General features: G+C 45.0%; 2 protein-coding genes across 2 annotated transcripts in view; one reads left to right on the top strand and one right to left on the bottom strand.

The window, feature by feature from the left end:
* Positions 1 to 22,231, top strand: part of LOC140208657 (uncharacterized) — a 150,103-nt gene that overhangs the window by 96,358 nt on the left and 31,514 nt on the right. The gene's annotated exons all lie outside the window — the stretch shown is intronic.
* The window catches only part of LOC140207398 (uncharacterized), a gene marked incomplete at its 5' end in the record, with an annotated part of 44,356 nt that overhangs the window by 9,906 nt on the left and 12,219 nt on the right, over positions 1 to 22,231 (bottom strand). Inside the window, 1 exon segment of the mRNA XM_072275928.1 lies at positions 11,012 to 12,103. Coding sequence (XP_072132029.1) covers positions 11,012 to 12,103 — 1,092 coding nt within the window.

Here is a 22,231-nt window from a genome sequence, read left to right as displayed (position 1 = left end):
GCAGAGGAGCACATAGTCTAGGAATTCTGAAGGAGCTCGGCCTACACGTTGTCTGTTTATTCCTCTCCACATTTGCTGCCTGATCTGCTGATTTCCTCCAGTGTTTTGCATTTTTTAAAAAATCAGGTTCCAAATGTTTCTGTTCTTTCATCTGCAGGCACATCTTTTTGGCCTGATTCCTCTTCCTACTCCTCCTCGTAAACTCTAGACTCCATATCTCTCTGGAGCCCCAAAGCACTGACTCATGCTGGCAACACTTTGGTTTCCGACTCTGCTCCATCGAAGATTCACTCACTAGTCTGCTGTCAGACTTTAGAGGCGCATTGCAACAGCCCAGCTGTCTGAGGCACAGTCCTTTGAAACGAGTGAAAATGTCCCAAAACGTTCAAAAGATCAGGGAAGAAGGAGTTTAACCACCTTCGGCCGGACCACTGGGGAACGTCAAAACCACAGGGAGCTCATCATCTTATTCAGTCTGGAGAAAAACATGCAGGAAATTCATGCAGGTGGAGAAGGTGATGAGAGCCATTGGTTGTGCGAATAGCCAGAGGCTTTTTCCCAGGACGGAAATTGCTAACACAAGGGGTAAGTTTAAAGTAAGTAGTTGCAAGGGAGATGTCAGTGGTAAGATTTTTTTACACAAAGAGTGGTGGGTGTGTGGAATGCACTGCCGGTGACAGTGGTAGAGGCGGATACAATAGGGTCCTTTAAGAGAACCTCAGATAGGTACATGGAGCTTCGGAAAATAGAGAGCTATGAGGTAGGGTAATTCTAGGCGTTTTCTAGAGTAGGTTACATGGTCGGCACAACACTGTGGGCCGAAGGGTCTGTAATGTCCTGTAGGTTTCTATGATTCTATGACATTCAAGGGAAATCTCTTCTCCCACGGACTGGTGACTAGTTGCAATCTGTCATCACAGAGACAGTGAGAGGGGGACGGCAGGGATGGATTAATAAAATACTGATATGGAACAGAAACATGGGCAGGGATCAGATGGGCCGAGTGGCCTCTCTAGTGTACAATGTGAGTGTGGCAGAGACAGTAAGCACCTAGGACACGGAATTTGATAGAGAACTGATTTATCTTTCACAGATCCACAATATTAAACACCAGTCTAGTTTAAGGCTAACATCAGCAGAACAGACTCCTCCAATGCTCAGTGACCACTAGGCAAGGATCAGGCCGACCGAGCCCCAGGAATTCGCACCGCCCCTTTAGATATACTCCAGGGCACGAAGGAATCCGTGCCCAGACTCGGGACAAGTTTACAGGTAACCAATCTGAAGAGGAACAAAGGTTCATGGATATTTACTTAGATACCTGCAAAGTCTCAGGGAGAATTAATTAGAAGCATCCATGGATAATTGCACCGTGATTGTCAACTATAGAAGACACAACTCTAACATATAAAAATCCCCAAAGCGCAACAACACATTTGAGTTACAATTCATAAAACTCAGAGAACTGACAAACAAAACAGCAAAGAAAAAAAAAGAGACCTGAGAATACTCTACCTCCGACACGAGGGTGCGACAAATCCCATCCCACCGTGGCTGCATCTGATGGCCCAGTACTGTCCGGAATGTCCTTTGGAATTCTGAATTAAGGACAGGATCCAAAATATTCCTCCCGAACTAGCAAGATGATCCTCGGTAGTGAGGGGCGGGGGGGGTGGGGGGGGCGGTGGCGGTGTGGTGGCGCGGAGGGAAAGGCATGTGAGTCTTCCGATTCGGGGCCAAATAGGGACAAGGTAAAAGTTTAAATCCCGATAGGCGGGGTGAATTTTTAGAGAAGAAGGAGGATGTGATATATATGTTGCCGGGACAGTTTTCCTTGTGACTTTAAAGAGGCCGATAAAGCGAGGGGCTAGTTTTCGCGATTCAGGTTTGAGTGGACAAACAGAGACCCGCTAATCAATATTGAAAGAGGGGCCAAACCGCCTTTGTCTGTTGGCCTTGGCCTGCTGCCGGGCTGAACTTTCTTTCAGAATCCTTTGCCCTTGAGACACCTTTAAACAAATTATTCTGCGGAGGGCAACCCGACCTCTAATTCCTGATCAGGAGACAGAGCGAGGCAGAAACTCAATTTGACACTCGAAAGGGGTCATACCCAGTGGTGAATGCTGAAGGGTGCTGTGGGCGAACTCGGCCAAGATTAAATGGTTACTCCAAGAGGAGAGAGGCAGAGAAGAACCTGCTCCAGGTCTTGGTTCGTCTTCTCAGCCTGTCCATTAGTGTGAGGGTAGAAGCCTGAGGAATGACAGGAGGTAGCCCCAAGCAGCCTGCAATGTGCTTGACAGAGATTGGAGGTGAATCAGGACCTCGGTCCAAAACAACATCTGTGTGAAAACCTTCATATGAAAACTTGTCTGTGAGAAGTCGTGCGTCTATCAGGAGAATGGGAGTTTATTTCGAAGAATGTATCTACAGGCCTTGAAGAACTTATAGAACACAATAAAATAGTGGTAAAGGAATGTGATGGGGACAGGCAGATAATGATATCTACAGAATGGTGAGACCGCGGAGTGAAGATATGGGTAGATCTTGTAGAGAAACTCGGCTCATCCCAAAACCCCCTGCATTTACCAGGCCCGGATGGTTTCGTTCAGAAACGTTGACAAATTGTTTTTCCTTTCAGATTATGCCTGACCCAGTCCTCCAAGAGATGTCAGCTGCTATAGAAATCTTGGCATTTGCCTGGATGTTGCGTCCGGCAGCAGGTCCAGTACTTTAGGAAGTACACGGAAGTCAGCGTGGACACTTGAGAAGCGGAGTTTACCCTGAGTACAAACACAGTTCAGGTCTGATTTTACCAACAACTTAAAACATTTGAGTTGGTGTCAATAAGACGACCTGCTGGTGGAGGCTTTGTGGTCTGAGAGGGAGAGACTGACGGTGACTGGAACATCAGGACATGTCTCACAGAGAACCAGTGGCTGTGATTTGGATGGAGCTCTCTCATACTCTGATGGCGATGGGTTTACCAGGACCCTACAAAGGTAACTGCGTACACAGATGACGGGCGATTTATGTGTAGATATCGAAACGATACAAGAAACAAAGTTAACGAGATGGTCCAAGTGATAGTCAGCGCGAAGAAGGTAAGACCATGAGATACAGGCGCAGAATTACTCCATTTGGCCATCGAGTCTGCTCCACCATTTCATCATGGCTGATCCAATTTTCCTTTCAGCACCAATCTCTTGCCTTCTCCCCGTATCCCTTCCTGCCCCGAACTATGAAAAATCTATCACTTGCTGCCTTGAATATCCCTAAAAACATGGCCTCCGCAGTGGTGACTGGCAAGGATTTCCACAAACGCACCGCTCTCTATCTAAAAAAAATCCATCCTCTTTACCGGACTTGAAGGGCGGTCCTCTATTCTGAGGTTGTGTCCTCTGATCCTGGACTCTCTCCCCGGAGAAAACATCCTTTCCGCATCCACTCTGTCAAGGCCTTTCACCATTCGATAGGTTTCAATGAGGTCACCCTTATTCTTCTGAATTCCAGTCAGTACAGGCTCAGAGCCGTCCAATGCTTGTCATAGGACAAGACGTTCAATCCTGGAATCATTTTCGTGAATGAAACCCTTTTTAGCTTCAACACGTCTTTTCAGGGTAATGTGCCCAAAACTGCTCACAATACTCCAACTGAGGCCTTTCCAGTGCTGCGGAAAGTCTCGGCATTAAACTAGGTGGATCAGTGACCTCTTCCTGTATCGTTAACTGAGTCAATTCACTGATGTCAGGGCTGACCAAAGTGTGATCACCTCTCTTTCTCTCCCTTTTCCCATTCGGAATTAGATAAACCTCACTTCTTATCGCCTTAGTAACATAGAAACATAGAAATCATACAGCACAATTCAGGCCCTTCGGCCCACAAGGCTGTAACGAACATGTCCCTACCTGAGAATTACCTAGGCTTACCCATAGTCATCTATTCTTCTGAGCTCCATGTATCCATCCAGGAGTCCCTATCATTTCCGCCTCCACCACAGCTGCCGGCAGCCAATTCCACGCGCTCACCACCCTCTGCGGAAAAGAATCTTACCCCTGATATCTCCTTTGTACCTACTTCCAAGCCCCTTAAAATAATGCCCTCTCGTGTTCAGTCCTGGGAAAAAGCCTCTGACTGTCCACATGATCAATGCCTCTCATTATCTTTCAACCAATTTAAATTCAATCTAACACAACCCTCCTGCATCCGAATCAGAACCAGGTTTCATATCACAGGCATTTGTCGTGAAATTTGTTAACTTTTCGGTAGCAGTAAAATGAAATACAGGATAAATAAATATAGAGGGGAAAAAAACTGAGTTACAGGTGGCGGAGGGAAAGAAGCTGTTCCTGAATCGCTGAGCGTGAGCTCCCTCCCGATGGTAACACTGTGCAGCGCGCATGTCCTATTGGTGGGCAACTTGAATGATGGACGCCCCTGTTACAAGGATCATCCCTTGTAATAATGATCAGAGAGGTACAGAGAATCTGTATTTACCAACAAGTAAATTTTATTATTTCAACTATAAAGCACGTAGGTTCACACGCTATCTACCTGTGTGCATTCTACTAGAACCCCTGACACTCCATGAGCAGTCAATGAAGAGAAAAGGTATCACCCGGGAAAGGATTCTACGGCTGGCCTCGTGATCCCGATCTCCACGTGTCCGTGGGGTCCTCCCTATTCAGGATGGTTGGTCTCTGGCTGCTGGAGAGTTATCGCCCCTGTCTATTTGGAGCTCCTGAGTCTTATACTGCCCCTCACAAACTGAACCACTGGATCTCTGTCCTGACCTACCTGGGTCACCTTCTCACTGCTCATTGTACAGGGCAACAGCCAACGTTGTTTCATGGCTCCGCCCACCCCAGCCTTGTGTATTTGGGTCTTTACATCCAGTTTAATGAGGCAGCCCAGGCAGACAGAGGCAACCAAACGAGGCTACAGATTGCTTGTTTGGTAGGTCCGGCATTTTGCATAATCAGTATCCACTCCTCTGAGAACGGTCTCAGGTCTATTGTTCTGATTAGATTGTCCCGGAGTCAGGAGTCAGTACAGAGTCCACGCCCTTTACATAACAAACGTATGCTTGTTTAGGAATGGTCTCAGGATTAGCAGATGATCACCTGAAGCTTCCTGTGTCTACATTCACCCTGTGTCTTTCTCGGGTTAGCTGTCGTCTGAATGCTCCAGGGTGGATGCTCTGATTAGATTATCCAAGAGCAAGAGTCAATTCAGAGTCCACAAAATGGGGGGAGACAGAGAGAACTGGTTTGTCTGCTTCTCCTGACCTTGATCAGACTGTAGTTTCCTCTGGGTGTTTTATGAGCCCTGCCATGCGTCATGGACAGTGTCTTTCTCGGGTCAGCTCCAGGGTGGATGGTGGAGGGTTTTACAGAGATGGCGAGTGCTGTCGGGGTTGGAGAGGTTTACAGAAATGGGGAGTGATGTAGGGGTTGGGAGGGTTTTCTTTATTTAATGTTATTTTTTATTTGGATAAGGTATTTTAAGTATTACACAAACTTGTTTTTACATATAAAACCTTTTCCATGTTTATATATATATAAATCTATATATATTTATATATTCACAAGTACACACTGAGATGATATAAAAATAATTAGGCACTTAAATAGATATTTACGTGCAGTTGTAATTCCACTCTATTAAACTAAATAATAATAATAGTTGTTAAAATAGTAATAATAGTGTATGAATAATAATCTCCATGTATCTCTTCTGGTCCATTTCTTTCTGGTTCAAAATATTGTGTGTAACCCCATGTAGCTTCCTTCGTAGGTGTTAATGTTTGTTCCTACCCACAAACATACTTATCCAATCTCTGTGTACTTATTTACTTCATTTCATCATATTTTTTCTCAAATCTTTTTCTTTGCTTGTGTTAATTCCTCATTTTCCAGAAATAGAACAGTGAACATTCGAACCAAGGGAGCTTACGTTAACACTATTACTATGTTGATAGGGAAGGCAGTCTAAACCATTAGGAGAGTCATCTAAAAGTCTGCTCGCTTTGGGGTTATAAATTCAATCCATTTATTCCAAATATGATAATTATTTTCTTTTTGAATTCTTTTTGAAGGTACCTAAAAAAGTGATTGTGTTCCAGGCCATGTTTGTCCTACAGGGATTGAGAACTTCGTAATACTTTAGTGTGTGAATGAGATGTAGGTTGTAAGACCTTTCTCTATCCATAGTTCAAATCTTTTATCTCCTCTGCTGGGAAGGAATGTGGTATCATCAGCACACCATCTGAAAAGTGTTAACATGTTATAGATTCCACATGAATTAGCCACCTTCTGCCATACTTTTAGTGTGACATTTATCCAGCTATTTTTAACTTTTCCAATTGGGTCATCAATCCTTTGTTCGCAATTGAGTCCTGTAGAGGAAAACTGTCAATCAATCCAAATTCTATTTCCTTCCACCTAGCCTTCTATCCCTCATTACACCAATATAACAGAGGGGTTATCTGTGAAGCATAAAAATAATTTCTCAAGCAAGGAAGTGCTATACCTCCTCCTTCCTTTCCTAACTGGAAGGTGTTAAATCCGATTCTAGGTTTCTTTCCTTGTGAAATAAGGCGGGAAATCCTTTTGTCCCATTTCCTGAATTGATTATCGTCTACCTCCACAGGTAAAGTCCGGAAAAGGTAAAGTAAGCGAGGGAGAATATTCATTTTTATGGTAATTATCCTTGAATTTAAACTTAAAAAGGGGCTAAGATTCCATCTATGTGGAAGGGTTTTCACAGATGGCCCGGGCTGTTTGGAAGCTTCTTGACCACTCTGGAAATGTTCTTTACTGGTAGTACCAAAATGGCATTGTTGTCTGTGACAAACGAAACCCGTATTGTATCAGAGTGTTTTGCTAACAATGTTCGTGCATCACTATGCTACATGAACCTGAGTCCCTGGCTGTAGACCGCAGTCCCAACACTGCATTCCATCTGCCACTTCATTGTCTGTTCTCCAAACCTGTCCGAGTCCTTCATTAGACACCCGCTTTACTCTAAGGTAGAATTGATGGTTTGGTGACCAGCTTTGCCCGGCACCTATCTTCGTATTAACTGCAAAGCTGGTCACCAAGCCATCAATTCTGTCATCCAGATCGTTGATATCTAACACGAAAAAAAGCGGTCTCAATACTGATCCCAGCGGAATGTCATTGTTTACTAGCAGCAAACAGAATAGGCTCGCATTGTTCTGAGTCTTTGCCTGCTGCCAGTAAACCACTCTTCGATTGATTGTAGTATCTTTCCTGTAATACCATGAGCTGTGACCTTGTTCAGCAGGCTCATGGGAGCAAGACCTTGTTAAAGACCATCTGGAAATCCAAGCAAACAACATCCACTGCCTCTCCTTTGTCTATCCTGCCTGTTATTTCATCAAAGAGTTCCAACAGATTTCCGAGACAAGATTTTCCCTCCAGGAAACCATGAGGAATTTGGCCTACTTTATCGTGTGCCACGTACCCCGAAAAATCATCCTTAATGGACTCCAACCACTGACGTCAGAAACTGTCATATAATATCCTTTCTTCTGCTTCCCTCCCTTCTTAAAGAATGGAATGACATTTGCAACTTTCTAGCTCGCCAGAACTATTCCCAAGTCTAGTGATACTTGAAAGGTCATGACCCATTCTTTAAGATAAACACGAGGGGGGACTTCTTCCCTCAGAGCTGGTGAGAATGTGGAACGGGCTGCCAGAGCAAGTGGCAGGGGCGATTTCAACATTTAAGCAAAGTTTGGATGGGTGCATGGATGGAAGGGAATGGAGGTTGCTGGATGAATACTTTGGCACAGACTAGATTGTCATGTTCTATGACTTTAATGTCTTCACAATCTCTTCACCTACCATTTTCTGAACACTGGGGTGTACATTGTCTGGTCCAGGAGTTTTACCTACCTCCAGGCCTTTCAGCTTCCAAAGCAAATTTTCTCCTTAGTAATAGTATATATACCCACTTCTACCCCGATACACTTGAAGTATTGGCATTTGGGGGGTGGAGATGAAGTGAGAGAAACAAATGTAAGCAGGATGGGGAATTAAGCAAAATATCTCCTAAGAACATATTTTCTTTTCATTTCATTTTTAAAATCTTTTTATTGATATATAATCTTCTACAACTATAAAATGCAAAAGTTCAACAAATTAGTATATATAATTAATAAAGCTGAAGAAAAAAGCTTGTATATGCTAATGAAAAAAAACTTAGAAAAAGGGAAAAAGAGAACCCCAACTAATGAAAAAAATACCCACGAACTACTAAAAAAACATTAGGAACCAACACCCGGAGCATTACGTCTTGCAATTATATATAAAAGATTCTTTTTAAAACAACAACAACAACTGCCAAATCACATTTATATAACATAAAATTGGAAGGAAACTATATAAATAAATTCATATTAAATGATAATATTTGGCAAAGGAGCCCCACTTTCTCTCAAAATCGAATCGGGGATCAAAATATTTTCCTTAACGAAACTTATTATTTCGGAAAAATATCTTGGTCCCATTCTGAAATGGAACTTTACAAAGAAAAATAAGAGCGGAAAAGACAAATTTAGAAAACAGTATCTGCACTGAAACAGACTTGGATCAACACTACCTAGGACAGAAGGAGGACAAGGAATTACAGACATTAAAAACTTACACAACAGTCAGATAAAACTCCTAAATATATATTTTCTTCTAAAATAAGCAGGATTCAGCACTCCATGCAAGCATAAGCAATTGTGATGGAAGTACACACCAGAAAACTTAAATGAGAGGCCTACTCAGAAAAATGAATCACCAGTATTGAAGAAAATGTTAACCAGTGGAATGATTATGACCCTCCATGGAAGACACCCCAATGATCTGAGCAGATAAGATGTTCGTCAAGGAAGCATCGAACGCCCGACTCTGAGTGGAAGACGTCTTCACAGAAAGAGAGGTACCTTGCAGAAATACAGGACAGAGTGGTTAATGTAAAAATTAACAAAGATACATAAAAGAGTAACAAACAAGGTGATGAATGCAGAAAATGCCAAGACATACCAGACACAGTCCGACACTTTCCAGGATCCTGCAGCAGTTTAACTCAATCTGATTACTTACAAAGGTACAATCAAGTGGCAAATATCATTCACCAAAATCTTGCTTCAAGTGTCATAATGGGGGACGCTGGGAACGGTCCCAAAAGCATGACACAGGCACTGAAGTATGAGGGAACAGGAATGGACAAAACTAAATGACGGGACAGGACGCAGACTAGGAGTAGGCACAGGAACACAGATAATCAATACACTTTTGCAGATAAGACAATCCTTAAAACCATCGGGATGTTACAGGATAAACAAGCAGGAACAACTCCCTCAATTGATAAAACCATTTCAAAACACACATGTGCCTCGATCAATGGAGCACCTCACCACAGGCATTGTTTGTGTCATCAGTCAGACAACGGAATTATTTTCTCTGTCAATCAGCTTCCAAATGTTGCTACTCTGTCATTCGTTGCCACACCCCGCTGCTGATTTCCTTCTCCTCATCATACGTTCTTACCCCGACCATCGTCCAAAGCCCCAAACTCTGCCCTGTGCGGACCCGCCTCTGGTTTCTGACCCTGCTCCGTTGAATATCCAACTGATGGTTTCCCATTCTGCTTTCAGTCTTTAGAGGACAGTGGTGTTTTCTAACAACCCTTCAGAAGCAGGGAAAATGACCCACATGTGGAAATGAGCCCTGAATAAGGAGGTTAACTCCCAATGTCATTCTTTCTCAGCCCAGAGATTAGAGGGGCGATGAACATGTCAGACAGAACTGCAGTCAGCTCGACTTCTTCAGTCTGCAGAAAATTCAAGGGAAACCTCTTCACCCACAGTGGTGACTGTTTGGAACCCATCTCCACAGGGGGAGCGAGAGATGAACAACAGGGGAGGATTTAAAAAGGACTATCGTGAAACTGAATTACTGGCAGGGTCCAGACGGCCCGAGTTGACTCTCTATTGTACACTGGTTGTGTTATAAATTTACTAAGTACCAGAGACAGAGTTTAAAATAGAACTGATTTATTTGTCTCCGATACAGAATATTAAACTCCAGTCCCATTAAAGGTGATTGTGCAGCAGAAGAAACTCCTCCCATGCCCAGTGACCAGGGTGCAGAACTGGATGTGGTGATAATTGCAGAGTTCAGCACTGACTGTCATTGTCGAAATTGCATTCAGCAACGGTGATGGACAAATATCCAGCATGCAGCTTATTCAAACTTTCTCTCCAGTGTGAACCCGGTAATGTATCCCAGTGTAACATGTTGTAAGGTTTCACTGCTCATGTAACGGCCTCTGTGCAATGTTTCACTGCCGAGGTAATGGTTTCTCTGTAGCAGCAATGTTTAGATTAGGAATAAAGATAACAGGGATTTGGAGTGCGGGGCTATCCAATGACAGAAATGTTCATCCTTGTGAGTCTGGAAGGGAGATTTTCGTGGTCTTTTGCTGGGGAGAGATGAGAAGATGTGAATGGAGAGAGTGGGCCATTTTTCTTCTTTTTTTGTTTACTTCACGAACCATACAGTCAAAATAAGAGTTATAAAGCTCAATTGTTTAATCGCATACTGTGTACTGTTTGTTATTTCAGGGTACTGATTTGTAACAGGGGACACATTGCGCAGCATCCACCCAAACGAGATTTCTTAAGTTTGGCCGGGCTGCGGGGCTATCACCCCCTATATTAAGCTGCTAGCCGACTCGAAGTTTACATAAGGTTAGATGACTGAGTGAATCGCTTTTCACATTCAGAGCAGAAGAACAGCAACTCCCCGGTGTGAACTTGGTAGTGTGTCATAAATATAGATAACTGAATGAATCCTTTACCACATTCAAAGCAAGTGAACGGCCTCTCCCCTGTGTGAATTCAATGATGCACATTTGGCTCATTTGGCTGAGAGAATCTCTTCCCAAAGTCTAAGCAGGTGATCAGCCTCTACCCTGTGTGAACTGACCAGTGTCCTTGTAGGTTGGATGACTGAATGAATCCTTTCCCACAGTCTGAGCAGGTGGACGGTGTCTCCCCAGTATGAACTCGCTGATGTACTTTCAGATTGGATGACGAAATGAATCCCTTCCCACAGACTGAGCAGGTAAATGGCCTCTCCCCAGTGTGAACTCGCTGATGTTCCTTCAGTTGAGATAATTTAATGAATCCTTTCCCACAGACTGAGCAGGTGAATGGCCAATTCCCTGTGTGGGCTGCGTGGTGTGTCAGTAGGTGAAGTGACTGATTGAATCCCTTCCCACAGACTGAGCAGGTTAATGGCCACTCCCCGGTATGAACTGACTGGTGTCTCAGTAGTTGAGAAGACAAACTGAATCCCTTCCCACAGTCCGAGCAGGTGAACGGCCGCTCCCCTGTGTGAACTCGCTGATGTACCTTCAGATTGGATGACGAAATGAATCCCTTCCCACAGACTGAGCAGGTGAACGGTCTCTCCCCAGTATGAACTCGCTGATGTACGTTCAGGTGGGATGAAGAAATGAATCCCTTCCCACAGACTGAGCAGGTGAACGGTCTCTCCCCAGTGTGGACTCGTTCATGTACCTTCAGTTCAGATGACTTAATGTATCCTTTCCCACAGACTGAGCAGGTGAACGGCCATTTCCCTGTGTGGGCTGCGCGGTGTGTCAGTAGGTGAAATGACTGATTGAATCCCTTCCCGCAGACTGAGCAGGTGAACGGCCTCTCCCCAGTGTGGACTCGCTGATGTACCTTCAGTTGAGATGAATTAATGAATCCTTTCCCACAGACTGAGCAGGTGATTGGCCACTTCCCGGTATGAACTGACTGGTGTCTCAGTAGTTGAGATAACAAAGTGAATCCCTTCCCACAGTCTGAACAGGTGAACGGCCGCTCCCCTGTGTGAACTCGCTGATGTACCTTCAGATTGGATGTCGAAATGAATCCCTTCCCACAGTCTGAGCAGGTGAACGGCCTCTCCCCAGTGTGAACTCGCTGATGTACCTTAAGTTGAGATGATGAAGTGAATCCTTTCCCACAGTCTGAGCAGTTGAACGGCCTCTCCCCAGTGTGAACACGCCGATGTACCTTAAGTTGAGATGACGAAGTGAATCGTTTCCCACAGTCTGAGCAGTTGAACAGCCTCACCCCAGTGTGAACTCGCTGATGTACCTTCAGATCGGATGACTGAATGAATCCCTTCCCACAGTCTGAGCAGGTGAACGGCCTCTCCCCAGTGTGAACTCGCTGATGTACCTTTAGCTTAGATGAACAAGTGAATCCCTTCCCACAGTCCGAGCAGCTGAACGGCCGCTCCCCGATGTGAACTCGCTGGTGAGCCATTAGGTCAGATGACTGAGTGAATCCTTCCCCACAAATTCAGCAGATGACCAGCCTCTGCCCAGTGCAAACTGACTGGTGTGTCCACAGGTGGGATGACCGACTGAATCACCTCTCACCCACAGAATAGGGGAATGGCCTTGTCCCAGTGTGAACTTGCAGGTGTACCTTAATGAGATGACCTTGAATCCCCACAGTCTGAAAAGGTGAACGGCCTCTCCCCTGTGTAAACTGACAGGCATGCCAGTCGGTCAGATGATCGAGTGAATCCTCCCCACTGTCTGAGTAGGAAGGATGATCGAGTGAATCTCTTGCTCCACTTCTTATACACGTGGACAGAGACAGCAAAGCTGGCTTGTTGTGTTCAAGATTCCCGTAGATAAGTCCCTTGTCCTTTTTAACCTGAAAAAAAAAAGTTACAAAATCCATCAGTGAGTGAAGGACAACATTTCAGATGAGATCACTTGAGTTGCCAAGGTGTGATCTGGCCTCACACTGTTAAAGTGAGGTTCAACACAAGTTGGAGAGAGAAGTCATCTTCTAACTGAGCACGGTACTGGTATCTGTAATGACCATCAAACTCGCTGATGCTTTTCCTGTCTCTGTGAGAATGGGGCATTCTGGCCGTCTCCAATCTGTGACCTGGCTCAGTCTGATACTATCCTTTGGTATTATTCCCTGTTCCCACTGTGCTTGGACAGCTTGTACATGGTGACTTGGACAGGTTGGGTGAGTGGGCGGATGCATGGCAGATGCAGTTGAATGTGGATAAATGTGAGGTTATCCACTTTGGTGGCAAGAACAGGAAGGCAGATTATTATCTAAATGGAGTCAAGTTAGGAAAAGGGGAAGTACAACGAGATCTAGGTGTTCTTGTTCATCAGTCACTGAAAGTAAGCATGCAGGTACAGCAGGCACTGAAGAAAGCTAATGGTATTCTGGCTTTCATAACAAGGGGAATTGAGTATTGGAACAAAGAGGTCCTTCTGCAGCTGTACAGGGCCCTGGTGAGACCACACCTGGAGTATTGCGTGCAGTTTTGGTTTCCAAATTTGAGGAAGGACATTCTTGCTGTTGAGGGAGTGCAGCGTAGGTTCACAAGATTAATTCCCGGGATGATGGGACTGTCATATGTTGGAAGATTGGAGCGACTTGGCTTGTATATACAGGAATTTAGAAGGATGATAGGGGATCAGATTGAAACATATAAGATTATTAAGGGATTGGACATGCTGGAGGCAGGAAGCATGTTCTCACTGATGGGTGAGTCCAGAACCAGAGGCCACAGTTTAAGAATAAGGGATAGGCCATTTAGAACAGAGTGATGGATATATTGAATGCTCTGCCCCCGCAGGCAGTGGAGGCCAAGTCTCTGGATGCTTTCAAGAAAGAGATGGATAGAGCTCTTAAAGATAGTGGAATCAAAGGTTATGGGGATAAAGCAGGAACTGAATATTGATTGTGGATGATCAGCTATGATCACAGTGAATGGCGGTGCTGGCTTGAAGGGCCGAATGGCCTACTCCTGCACCTATTGTCTATTGTCCATTGAGCTGCATGGGTGCCTGGCCCCACAGTAACTGAAAAACTCTCACGCAAATAGCCTTTGTTGACGTGCAACTCTGTTTTTGTTTTATCTACAGTCAATTCAAAGTGCCACAGTTTTAAAGCCATGTAAATATTACCTGCCCAGAAGAATGGTTGGTCCGCACAGTTGTTAAAAGGAATTAAATGAATATCAGTTTTATTTCATGTTCTTGTCACAGAGTCATAGAAAAGTACAACACAGAAAAGGGCCCTTTGGCCCATCTAGTTTGTGCTGATCTATTTAAACTGTCTACCCCATTTACCCCAACCATCCAGGTACCTCTTCAATGCTGAACTTGAGCTCGCATGCACCAGTTGGGCTCTCTGCTCATTCCACACACGGGTGACTGTCTGTGCGAAGAAGATTCCCCTCATGTTCCCCTTCATGTTTCACCTTTCACCCTTAATCCAGGGCCTCTGGTTGTAATCCCACCAAATCTTAGTGCAAAAAGCCAGCTTGCTTTTACCCCATCTACGTATAACCATCATAAATTTTGTACACCTCCAACAAATCTCCCCTCAATCTTCTGCATTCCAAGGAATAAGGCCCTGTCCTGTTCAATCTCTCCTTATAACCTGAGTCCTCCAGACCTGGCAACATCCTTGCAAATTTTCTCTGAACTCTTTCAACCTCTTTTACATCTTCCTGTAGGTTGGTGACCAAAACTGCACACAACACTCAAAATTAGGCCTCACCAATATCTTGTACAAAGTCAACATAACATCCCTCTCCAGTACTCATTAATTTGGTTTATGAAGGCCAATGTGCCAAAATCTTTCTTTCCATCCCTATCGAACTGTGACACCACTTTCGGTGAAATATAGACCTGTATTCTCAGATTCATTTCTTCTACAACACTTCTCAGTGCCCGACCAGTCACTGTGTAAGACCAACCCTGGTAGGTCCCACCAAAGTGCAACACTTTGCACCTGTCTGCATTAGATTCCATTTTCCATTTCTCAACACGTTTTTCCAGCGGGTCCAGATCGCACTGCAAGCCATGGTTATCTTCCTCGCTGTCCACTACACCACCAAACTTGGTATCATCCACAACTTTGCTGATCCAGTTAACCACACTGTCATCCAGATTACTGATATAGATGACAAACAACAACAGATCCAGCACCGATCCCTATTGCACACTAGTCACAGACCTCCAGTCAGAGAGGCAACCATCTGCTACCACACTCTGGTTTCTCCCAAAGACAGTGTTTCATTCAATTTACTATCTCATCTTGAATGCTGAATGACCGAACCTTCTTGAACAACCTCCCATATGAGACTTTGTCAAGTGCCTTACTAAAGTCCATGTGGACAACATCCACTGCCTTGCCTTCATCCACTTTCCTGATAACTTCCTCGAGAGACTTTGGTGAGACATGACCTAGCATGCACAAAGCCATGCTGCCTATCCTTCATCAGTCAACATCTGTCCAAATATTTATATATCCGGTTCCTGCACATAACCCTCCAGTAACTTTTCCCACCTCTGATGTCAAGTTCACCAACGTACAATTTCTTAGTTTATTTTTAGAGCCTTTCTGGAACAGCGGAAGAACATTGGCTGTCCTCCAATCCTCCAGTACCTCACCTGTCACTAAGGATGATTTAAGAATCTCTGCATGTGCCCCGACAATTTCTGCACTTGTCTTCCGCAGAGTCCCAGGGAACAACTTGTCAGGCCCTGGGGGTTTATCCACGCTAATTTGCCTTAAGACAACAAACTCTTCCATCTCTGTAATCTGTACAGGGTCCATGAAGTTGATGCTGCTTTGCCTCACTTCCATAGACCTTGTAACCATCTCCCGAGTAAATACAGATGCAAAGATAGGATTTAAAATCTCCCCATATATTTTGTCTCCTCATATGGATTACCATTCTGATCTTCCAGAGGATTATTTTTTTCCCTTGCAATCTTTTTGCTCTTAAAATATTGGCAGAATCTCTGAGGATTCTCCTTCACCATGTCTGCCTGGGCAACCTCATGCCTTCTTTTATTTCTTTCATAAGTGTTCACTTGAAATTCCTCTATTTCTATTTGTTCCTATCTGCCTGTTCCTGGAATGCACCTTCTTTTTATTGACCTGGGAGATGAAGCACAAAGGGGTGATGGAACTGTATAGTGGGAGGTGGGGGTAGAGGGAGTTAAACTAAAGTTTCAGGGGGAATGGAAGCATGAATAACAGAACAGGTAGTGGAGGGGTTGTGAAGACAGATGTTGTTCAAAGTCAGACAAAGTCAGGAATGAAAAAGTTGAGCATGGTGCAGTGAGTATGCTCAGTCCTGTGTATTTTAATACAAACAGCAGTGTAGGAAAGGTGGATGTGTTCACTGCACGGAACAACAATGGAATTATGACACAAGGATCTGGCAACTGTGGACTGGGACAGACTGCTTTATGGCAAAGGTGTGCTTGGTAAGTGGGAGGCCTTCAAAGCGAAATTTTGAAAGTACAAAGTGGTATGTGCTTGTCAGAATAAAAGGTAAAGATGGAAACTGTATCTTTTGGATTTCAGGAGATATTGAGACCCTGGTGAGGCACAAAATGGAGTTGCATTAACAGGGATAGGCAGGTAGATTCTTATGGAGTACAAGAAATGCAAGAGAATACATATCAAATAAATCAGGATGGCTAAAAGAAGGCATGACATTGCCCTCGCAGAAAAGAAGGATAACCCTTAGGGATTCTAGAGATAGATTGAGAGCACTGCTTTTGCCAGATACCATTTTCTTAGGTTTCCATTTGGAATTGCATCAGTTCCTGAAGTGTACCATAAAACTATTTACATGCTATATGAGCACATTGAGGGCATAGATACTTCCAAGGACGATATTATTGTTTGCGGATCATCTAAACAAGAGCATGACGGCAGGCTCAGACAAGTCTTAGAGGCAACACGCAAGGCAAACCTAAAGTTGAATAAAGACAAATGTCAGCTAGGAGTGACTGAACTTACCTTTGTGTGTGATATCATCAGCAATGCGGGTGTGCGTCCTGATCCATTGAAGGTTTCTGCTATTGAGAACATGCCAAGTCCGCAATGTAAAAAGGATTTTCAAAGGTTTATGGGAATGGTCAACTACATGGGAAAATTCATACCCAATCTTTTGGAACAGCTTGCTCCATTGAAACAGGTAACGGAAAAGGAAAAACAAATGGAGCTGGAATCATGAACAGGAGAAGGCATGGCAAAATCTCAAGAAAGTGCTCACTAAGGAACCTGTGTTGAAATGCTGTGATGCTGAGATAGCCATCAAAATTTCGTGTGATGCATCTCAAGCAGGTTTAGGGGCAGTGTTACTCCAGAAACATGATAAGGAATGGCTACCAGTGGCATTTGCATCTCGTTCATTATCTGATCCAGAAACAAGGTATACCCAAATTGAAAAAGAATTGCTCAGCATTATGTTTGCTTGTGAGAGATTTCATCAGTTTGTGTCAGGGCAATCTAATGATGTTGAAACTGATCATAAGCTTGTTTCACAAACCTTTAAGCGACTGTCCTTTGCGAATTCAGCGAATGATGACCAAATTGCAAAGGTATGTGTTGAATGTGTCATACACACCTGGAAAATTTATGTACATGGCTGACACACTTTCCAGAGCTGTGGATCCAACAACAAAAGGCAGTCACAGGGACGCTGTTGATGTTCAGGCATTTGTTGGTGTGATCATAGAGACTGTACCTGTTGTTCCTGTATAGTTGGAAATGCTGCGTCTTGCGACAGAGAAGGACAAAATTGTCAGTCAGGTAATACAAGTGGCGATGGATGGATGGCCAGATAATAAGCATGACTGTACCTCAGAAGTACAAGAATATTGGAACCACAGAACAGAACTTTCTGTTGTCGACGGGACATTGTACAAAGGTAGCAGAATTGTGATTCCTAAGAGTCTCGGAAAAGAAATGATTGGGAAAATTCATAAAGGCCTCAGAGGTATTGAAAAATGTAAGGGGGGGGGTGCGAGAAGTGATGTTTTGGCCCAGGATGAATCAAGAAATTGCAGAATTGGTGTCTTCTTGTCAAATATGCCTTAAATACCGACCCAGCAACCCTAAGGAGCCACTGCATCCACGTCCTAGTCCTTAGAGACCTTATCAGAAGATAGGTGTTGATCTTTTTTGTATCTGACGACAAAGATTATCTATTAATGACAGATTACTACTCATTGTATCCTGAAGTGTGTGAAGGTTTAAGCAGAACAACAACAGAGAATGTAATTACATGCATGAAATCAGTTTTTTTTTTCCAGATATGGTGTACCTGATGAAGTTTTCACAGACAATGGTCCACAATTCAATGGTGAATGCATGAGACATTTTGCTCATGAATGGGGCTTTGTTCATACAACATCCAGACCATTTTTCCCTCAGTCCAATGGATTAGTTGAGAATTTGGTAGGAATTATCAGGAAACTGATGCACAAAGCAAAATATAGTGGAGGTGATTTTTATAAAGCTTTGTTAGCCTATTGTAGTACTCTGCTTGAAAGTCAATGTTCACCTGCTCAGCTCTTGATGGGATGCCGTTTGAGATCCAATCTGCCAAAAAATGAGAGCCTCCTGAGAACAGAGGGAGGTGAACAAGTGAAAAGATGGAAAGATGAACAGAAACCAAACAAGAAAACATACTTTGACAGATGTTCTCCGCCATTCCCTGAACTTCACCAAGAAGATGAAGTAAGGATACAAGACAAAATGAACACATGGACACAGAAAGCTACAGTACTTGACGAAGTACAACCCAGATGATACATGGTCCAAACAGAGGAAGGAGCAGTGTTAAGAAGGCATCGCAAAGACTTCAATAAAGAGCCAACTTCATAGTTTCAGTTTCAGACTGGACAAAACATGGAAATGACAACAAAACACAAGAAACTGTGTGAACTACTTAGAAGATCTACTGGTGTTTGCAGACCCCCAGAGAAAATGATGGAGACATGTTAAATTATGCATTTGCTCTGGTCAATGTTGCTAATTGTTTTTCTTTTTAAGGAAAGGAAGATCTGGTGATATGACGTGTAGGAACGTGATTGCAGAGAGTTCTGAGCATGCGCAGGAATGATAGAAAGATCCAGAAAACATGGCTTTGCAAGATACTTGTGGTTGTTGATAAGTAAAGTGTTGATAAGTTTTTTCCAGAATATGGTTCTTTATTAGAAACCCACGGTGTGTATTAAAGAACACAACATATATAACCCGTGTTAGTGTGGGGAGCGGGATTTTACACCATATTCCCGGTACAGTCTCAACAAAACACAAATAATTGTCACTTTGCCCGGACCATTGGCCCCGCTTGCAGGGCAACAGTCTGCCGGTGTTTGCCCCCCAATGTGGTGAATCGCCACCACCGTGGGCTCAGACATTTCCACAGATGAGCCCCTCCTGTCCCCACCGGGACAAACATCCTGTCCGCCCCCTCTCTCACCGTCTTCATCCTCTCCCTCCCCGGGGAACCGGCATCAAACCGACGGGCCGAGCGGTCTCCTCCTACCTCTCAGCGACACATCAGACTCCGGCCGCAGGAGACGCTTCACAAACGCCCCAACTTCCCTCGGAGGGAAATGGAAATAAATCAGAAAGCGGACATTTACTTTGGGATTTGTTCCGCTCTGATGAGTCGTCACTTGATCGAGCGACGGATTCAGCGGGGTAACACCCACTCGCCTTGTCCGCCTCGGCTATTGGTTGTAACCAGTGATTGACATCGCTTCGCACCAATGGTTATAGCGCAGCTCCTGAATCCTCTGTTGACAACGATGGGGGAGGGGCTGGTCACGTGATTAGTAGCCCAGCCGTTTAACCGATAAAGCTCGAGCTCACCAGCGCGTGGGTGACGTAAGACACCGTGAGGGCAGATCCTGGTGTCGGGAACCCATGTGTGACGTCAGGCGCGTGGGTGCGCCTGTGTGACGTCACCTGTGGGGGAGCGCTCGTATTTAAAAACACCTGAATGGACGGTTCTGATGATTTCGGTGGGACAACAACATTAATCACGGGTTTCATCACTGAATCCAGTGTTGTGAGATGTAAAGTCCCCTGTTATGTGTCCGGCTGTGCCGTGTTGTTGGTGGAGTGGGCAGCCTGGTGTTTGTCTCGATTCGGGTCACAACACCAGAATTGCCAGCGGGGTCCACACACAGTGTATTAGTCAACAGAAAACCTCTCGTCCCTGCGGTCTCTGTCTCCTGGTAAACTCAACACCCCGACAATGTGGACCAGAGACACCCCTTCCTCTCAGAGTCAGGGGATCACTCAGACAGCTGATCACTGAGAGGAATTATATTTATTGGTCATTAAAGTTCACCCAGATTCGTGTGGACGGATTTGATGTGGAGTTCGGGGTGTCACAGTGAAAGGGCCGGACGGCCGAACTCTCTCCGTTGTCCAAACATCCTTCCAGGTGAGGCGACACTTCACCTGTGAATCTTCCGGGGTCGCCCGTTGTGTCCGCTGCTCCGGATGCGGCCGCCTCGACACTGGTGACACCAGACCCTCCGCAGTTGTGCGGGGTAGGGTTGTTTTTATTGGTGGGGGGGGGGGTCCGATGTTATTGTTCCCTTTTGTGCGGGAGGGGTGGGTTTTGGGGGTTGATGATCGCAATGCCGTTCTTTTTGATGTAGGGGGTGGGGTGGGAGTTTGATTTTTCTCTCTGAACGACTTTCATGTTCTTTCTTTGTTTCGTGGTGATGTTCATGGATACCGCTTTAATAATAAATTAATCTTTGAACTATCCGCTCCGAGCGGAACTTCCCGCTGTCCAAACATTTTCATTCTGATTCCCATTCCTGTTCCGACCTGTCAACCCATCACTTCCTCTTGTGCTAAGATGAGGCTACCCTCAGGGTCCAGGATCAGCACCTTATATTCCGGCTGAGTACCCCCTCCCCAACCTGATGGCATGAACATGAATAGTGGACTGCTGACTGGCACTGGAAAAGGGTCTGGCCAACAGGAATCCAGAATGAATGTTCACCATTGTCAACACATACATTGCCCCTTCATAGTGTGGGTGGGGGTCATCAATTGAATCTGCTGCTTCAGAAGTCCATTAAATCGTTCAATCAAGCCAGCTGCTTGGGGGTAATTAAATATATGGTAGACCCAATAAATACCTTGCTCTTTCTCCCAATCCTGGATCTGTTGCCCTGTAAAGTGGGATCCATTATCTGACTGTATTTCCTCGGATGTGCCATAATGTAACAACAGGTATTCCACCCCGGAATAGTGGACTCCTGACTGGTACTAGGAAAGGGTCTGGCCAACAGGAATCCAGAATAAGTGTCCACCTTTGTCAAGACATATTTATCATTCTTATGTGGGGGCAGGAGTCCAATGTAATCAATCTGCCATACTTTCGCCGGGTACGGAGCCTCTCTTAATATGGCCAAAAGGTCCACGCGAGACAGAGCGAGACTTGACTTGCTGACAAATCGGACACTCCGACACAGTAGTCCGACAGTCATCCACCGTCAAAGATATCCCATGGTCTCGTCCCTCTCTCACGTCCCCTTCTCCGCGGGACGGCCGGACTGTTCGTGGGCCCATCTAACCAGAGGCACTGTAATAGCAGATACCGCAGCCAAGCCGTCTACGTGACTATTGTGGAGCGTCGTAATGTCCTCCTGGTGGGCATTCACATGATACACATAAATATCGCGCCTCCGCACCTCTTGTCATACCTGCTGCCAATATTCCTTGCCCCAGATAGGTTTATTATGAACTGCCCACTGGTGCATCTGCCAGCTCACCATACAGACAGCCATTCCATTAGCCACCGCCAACGAGTCGGTATATATTCTAATTTCCTTGGTGGGGAGGGAAGAGGGCAGGGTAACCGCCACAAGTTCCGGCAGCTGACTGGATCCGTCCTCTCCTTCTTGTATTAACTGAGAATCGTCCGAGGGTCGCAGGGCAGCGGCCTTCCACGGTTGGCCCTCTCACACCCAACGGTTCCAGCCGTCCGTAAACCAGGCACCAGCCTTTTCACCCGATGTCAATTCCTCGTACGGCCGGCCCCATCGAATGGGGGAGGGTTCGAGAGGGGGAGCCGCCTTCTCTTCCTCGGTTCCCGCTGTCATAGGTCATCTGGCTACTTGTTCCTGAAGACGGCTGACTCCTTCGGATACTTTAGCGGCCCGGTCCTGTATATACCATTTCCAATTCGATATGGATGACTGCTGTGCACGCCCCTGCCTCACCTTTGTATCTGGGGCGAGCACCCAGGACATAATAGGCAAATCAGGTCGCAACACCGTGGAGTCTGATCCCGTGATGGACTCCATT

This window comes from Mobula birostris, chromosome 13, assembly GCF_030028105.1.
Source record: "Mobula birostris isolate sMobBir1 chromosome 13, sMobBir1.hap1, whole genome shotgun sequence".
NCBI lineage: Eukaryota > Metazoa > Chordata > Chondrichthyes > Myliobatiformes > Myliobatidae > Mobula > Mobula birostris.
The sequence above is the reverse complement of the archived record's forward strand: the minus strand, read 5'-3'. Positions and strand labels throughout refer to the sequence as shown.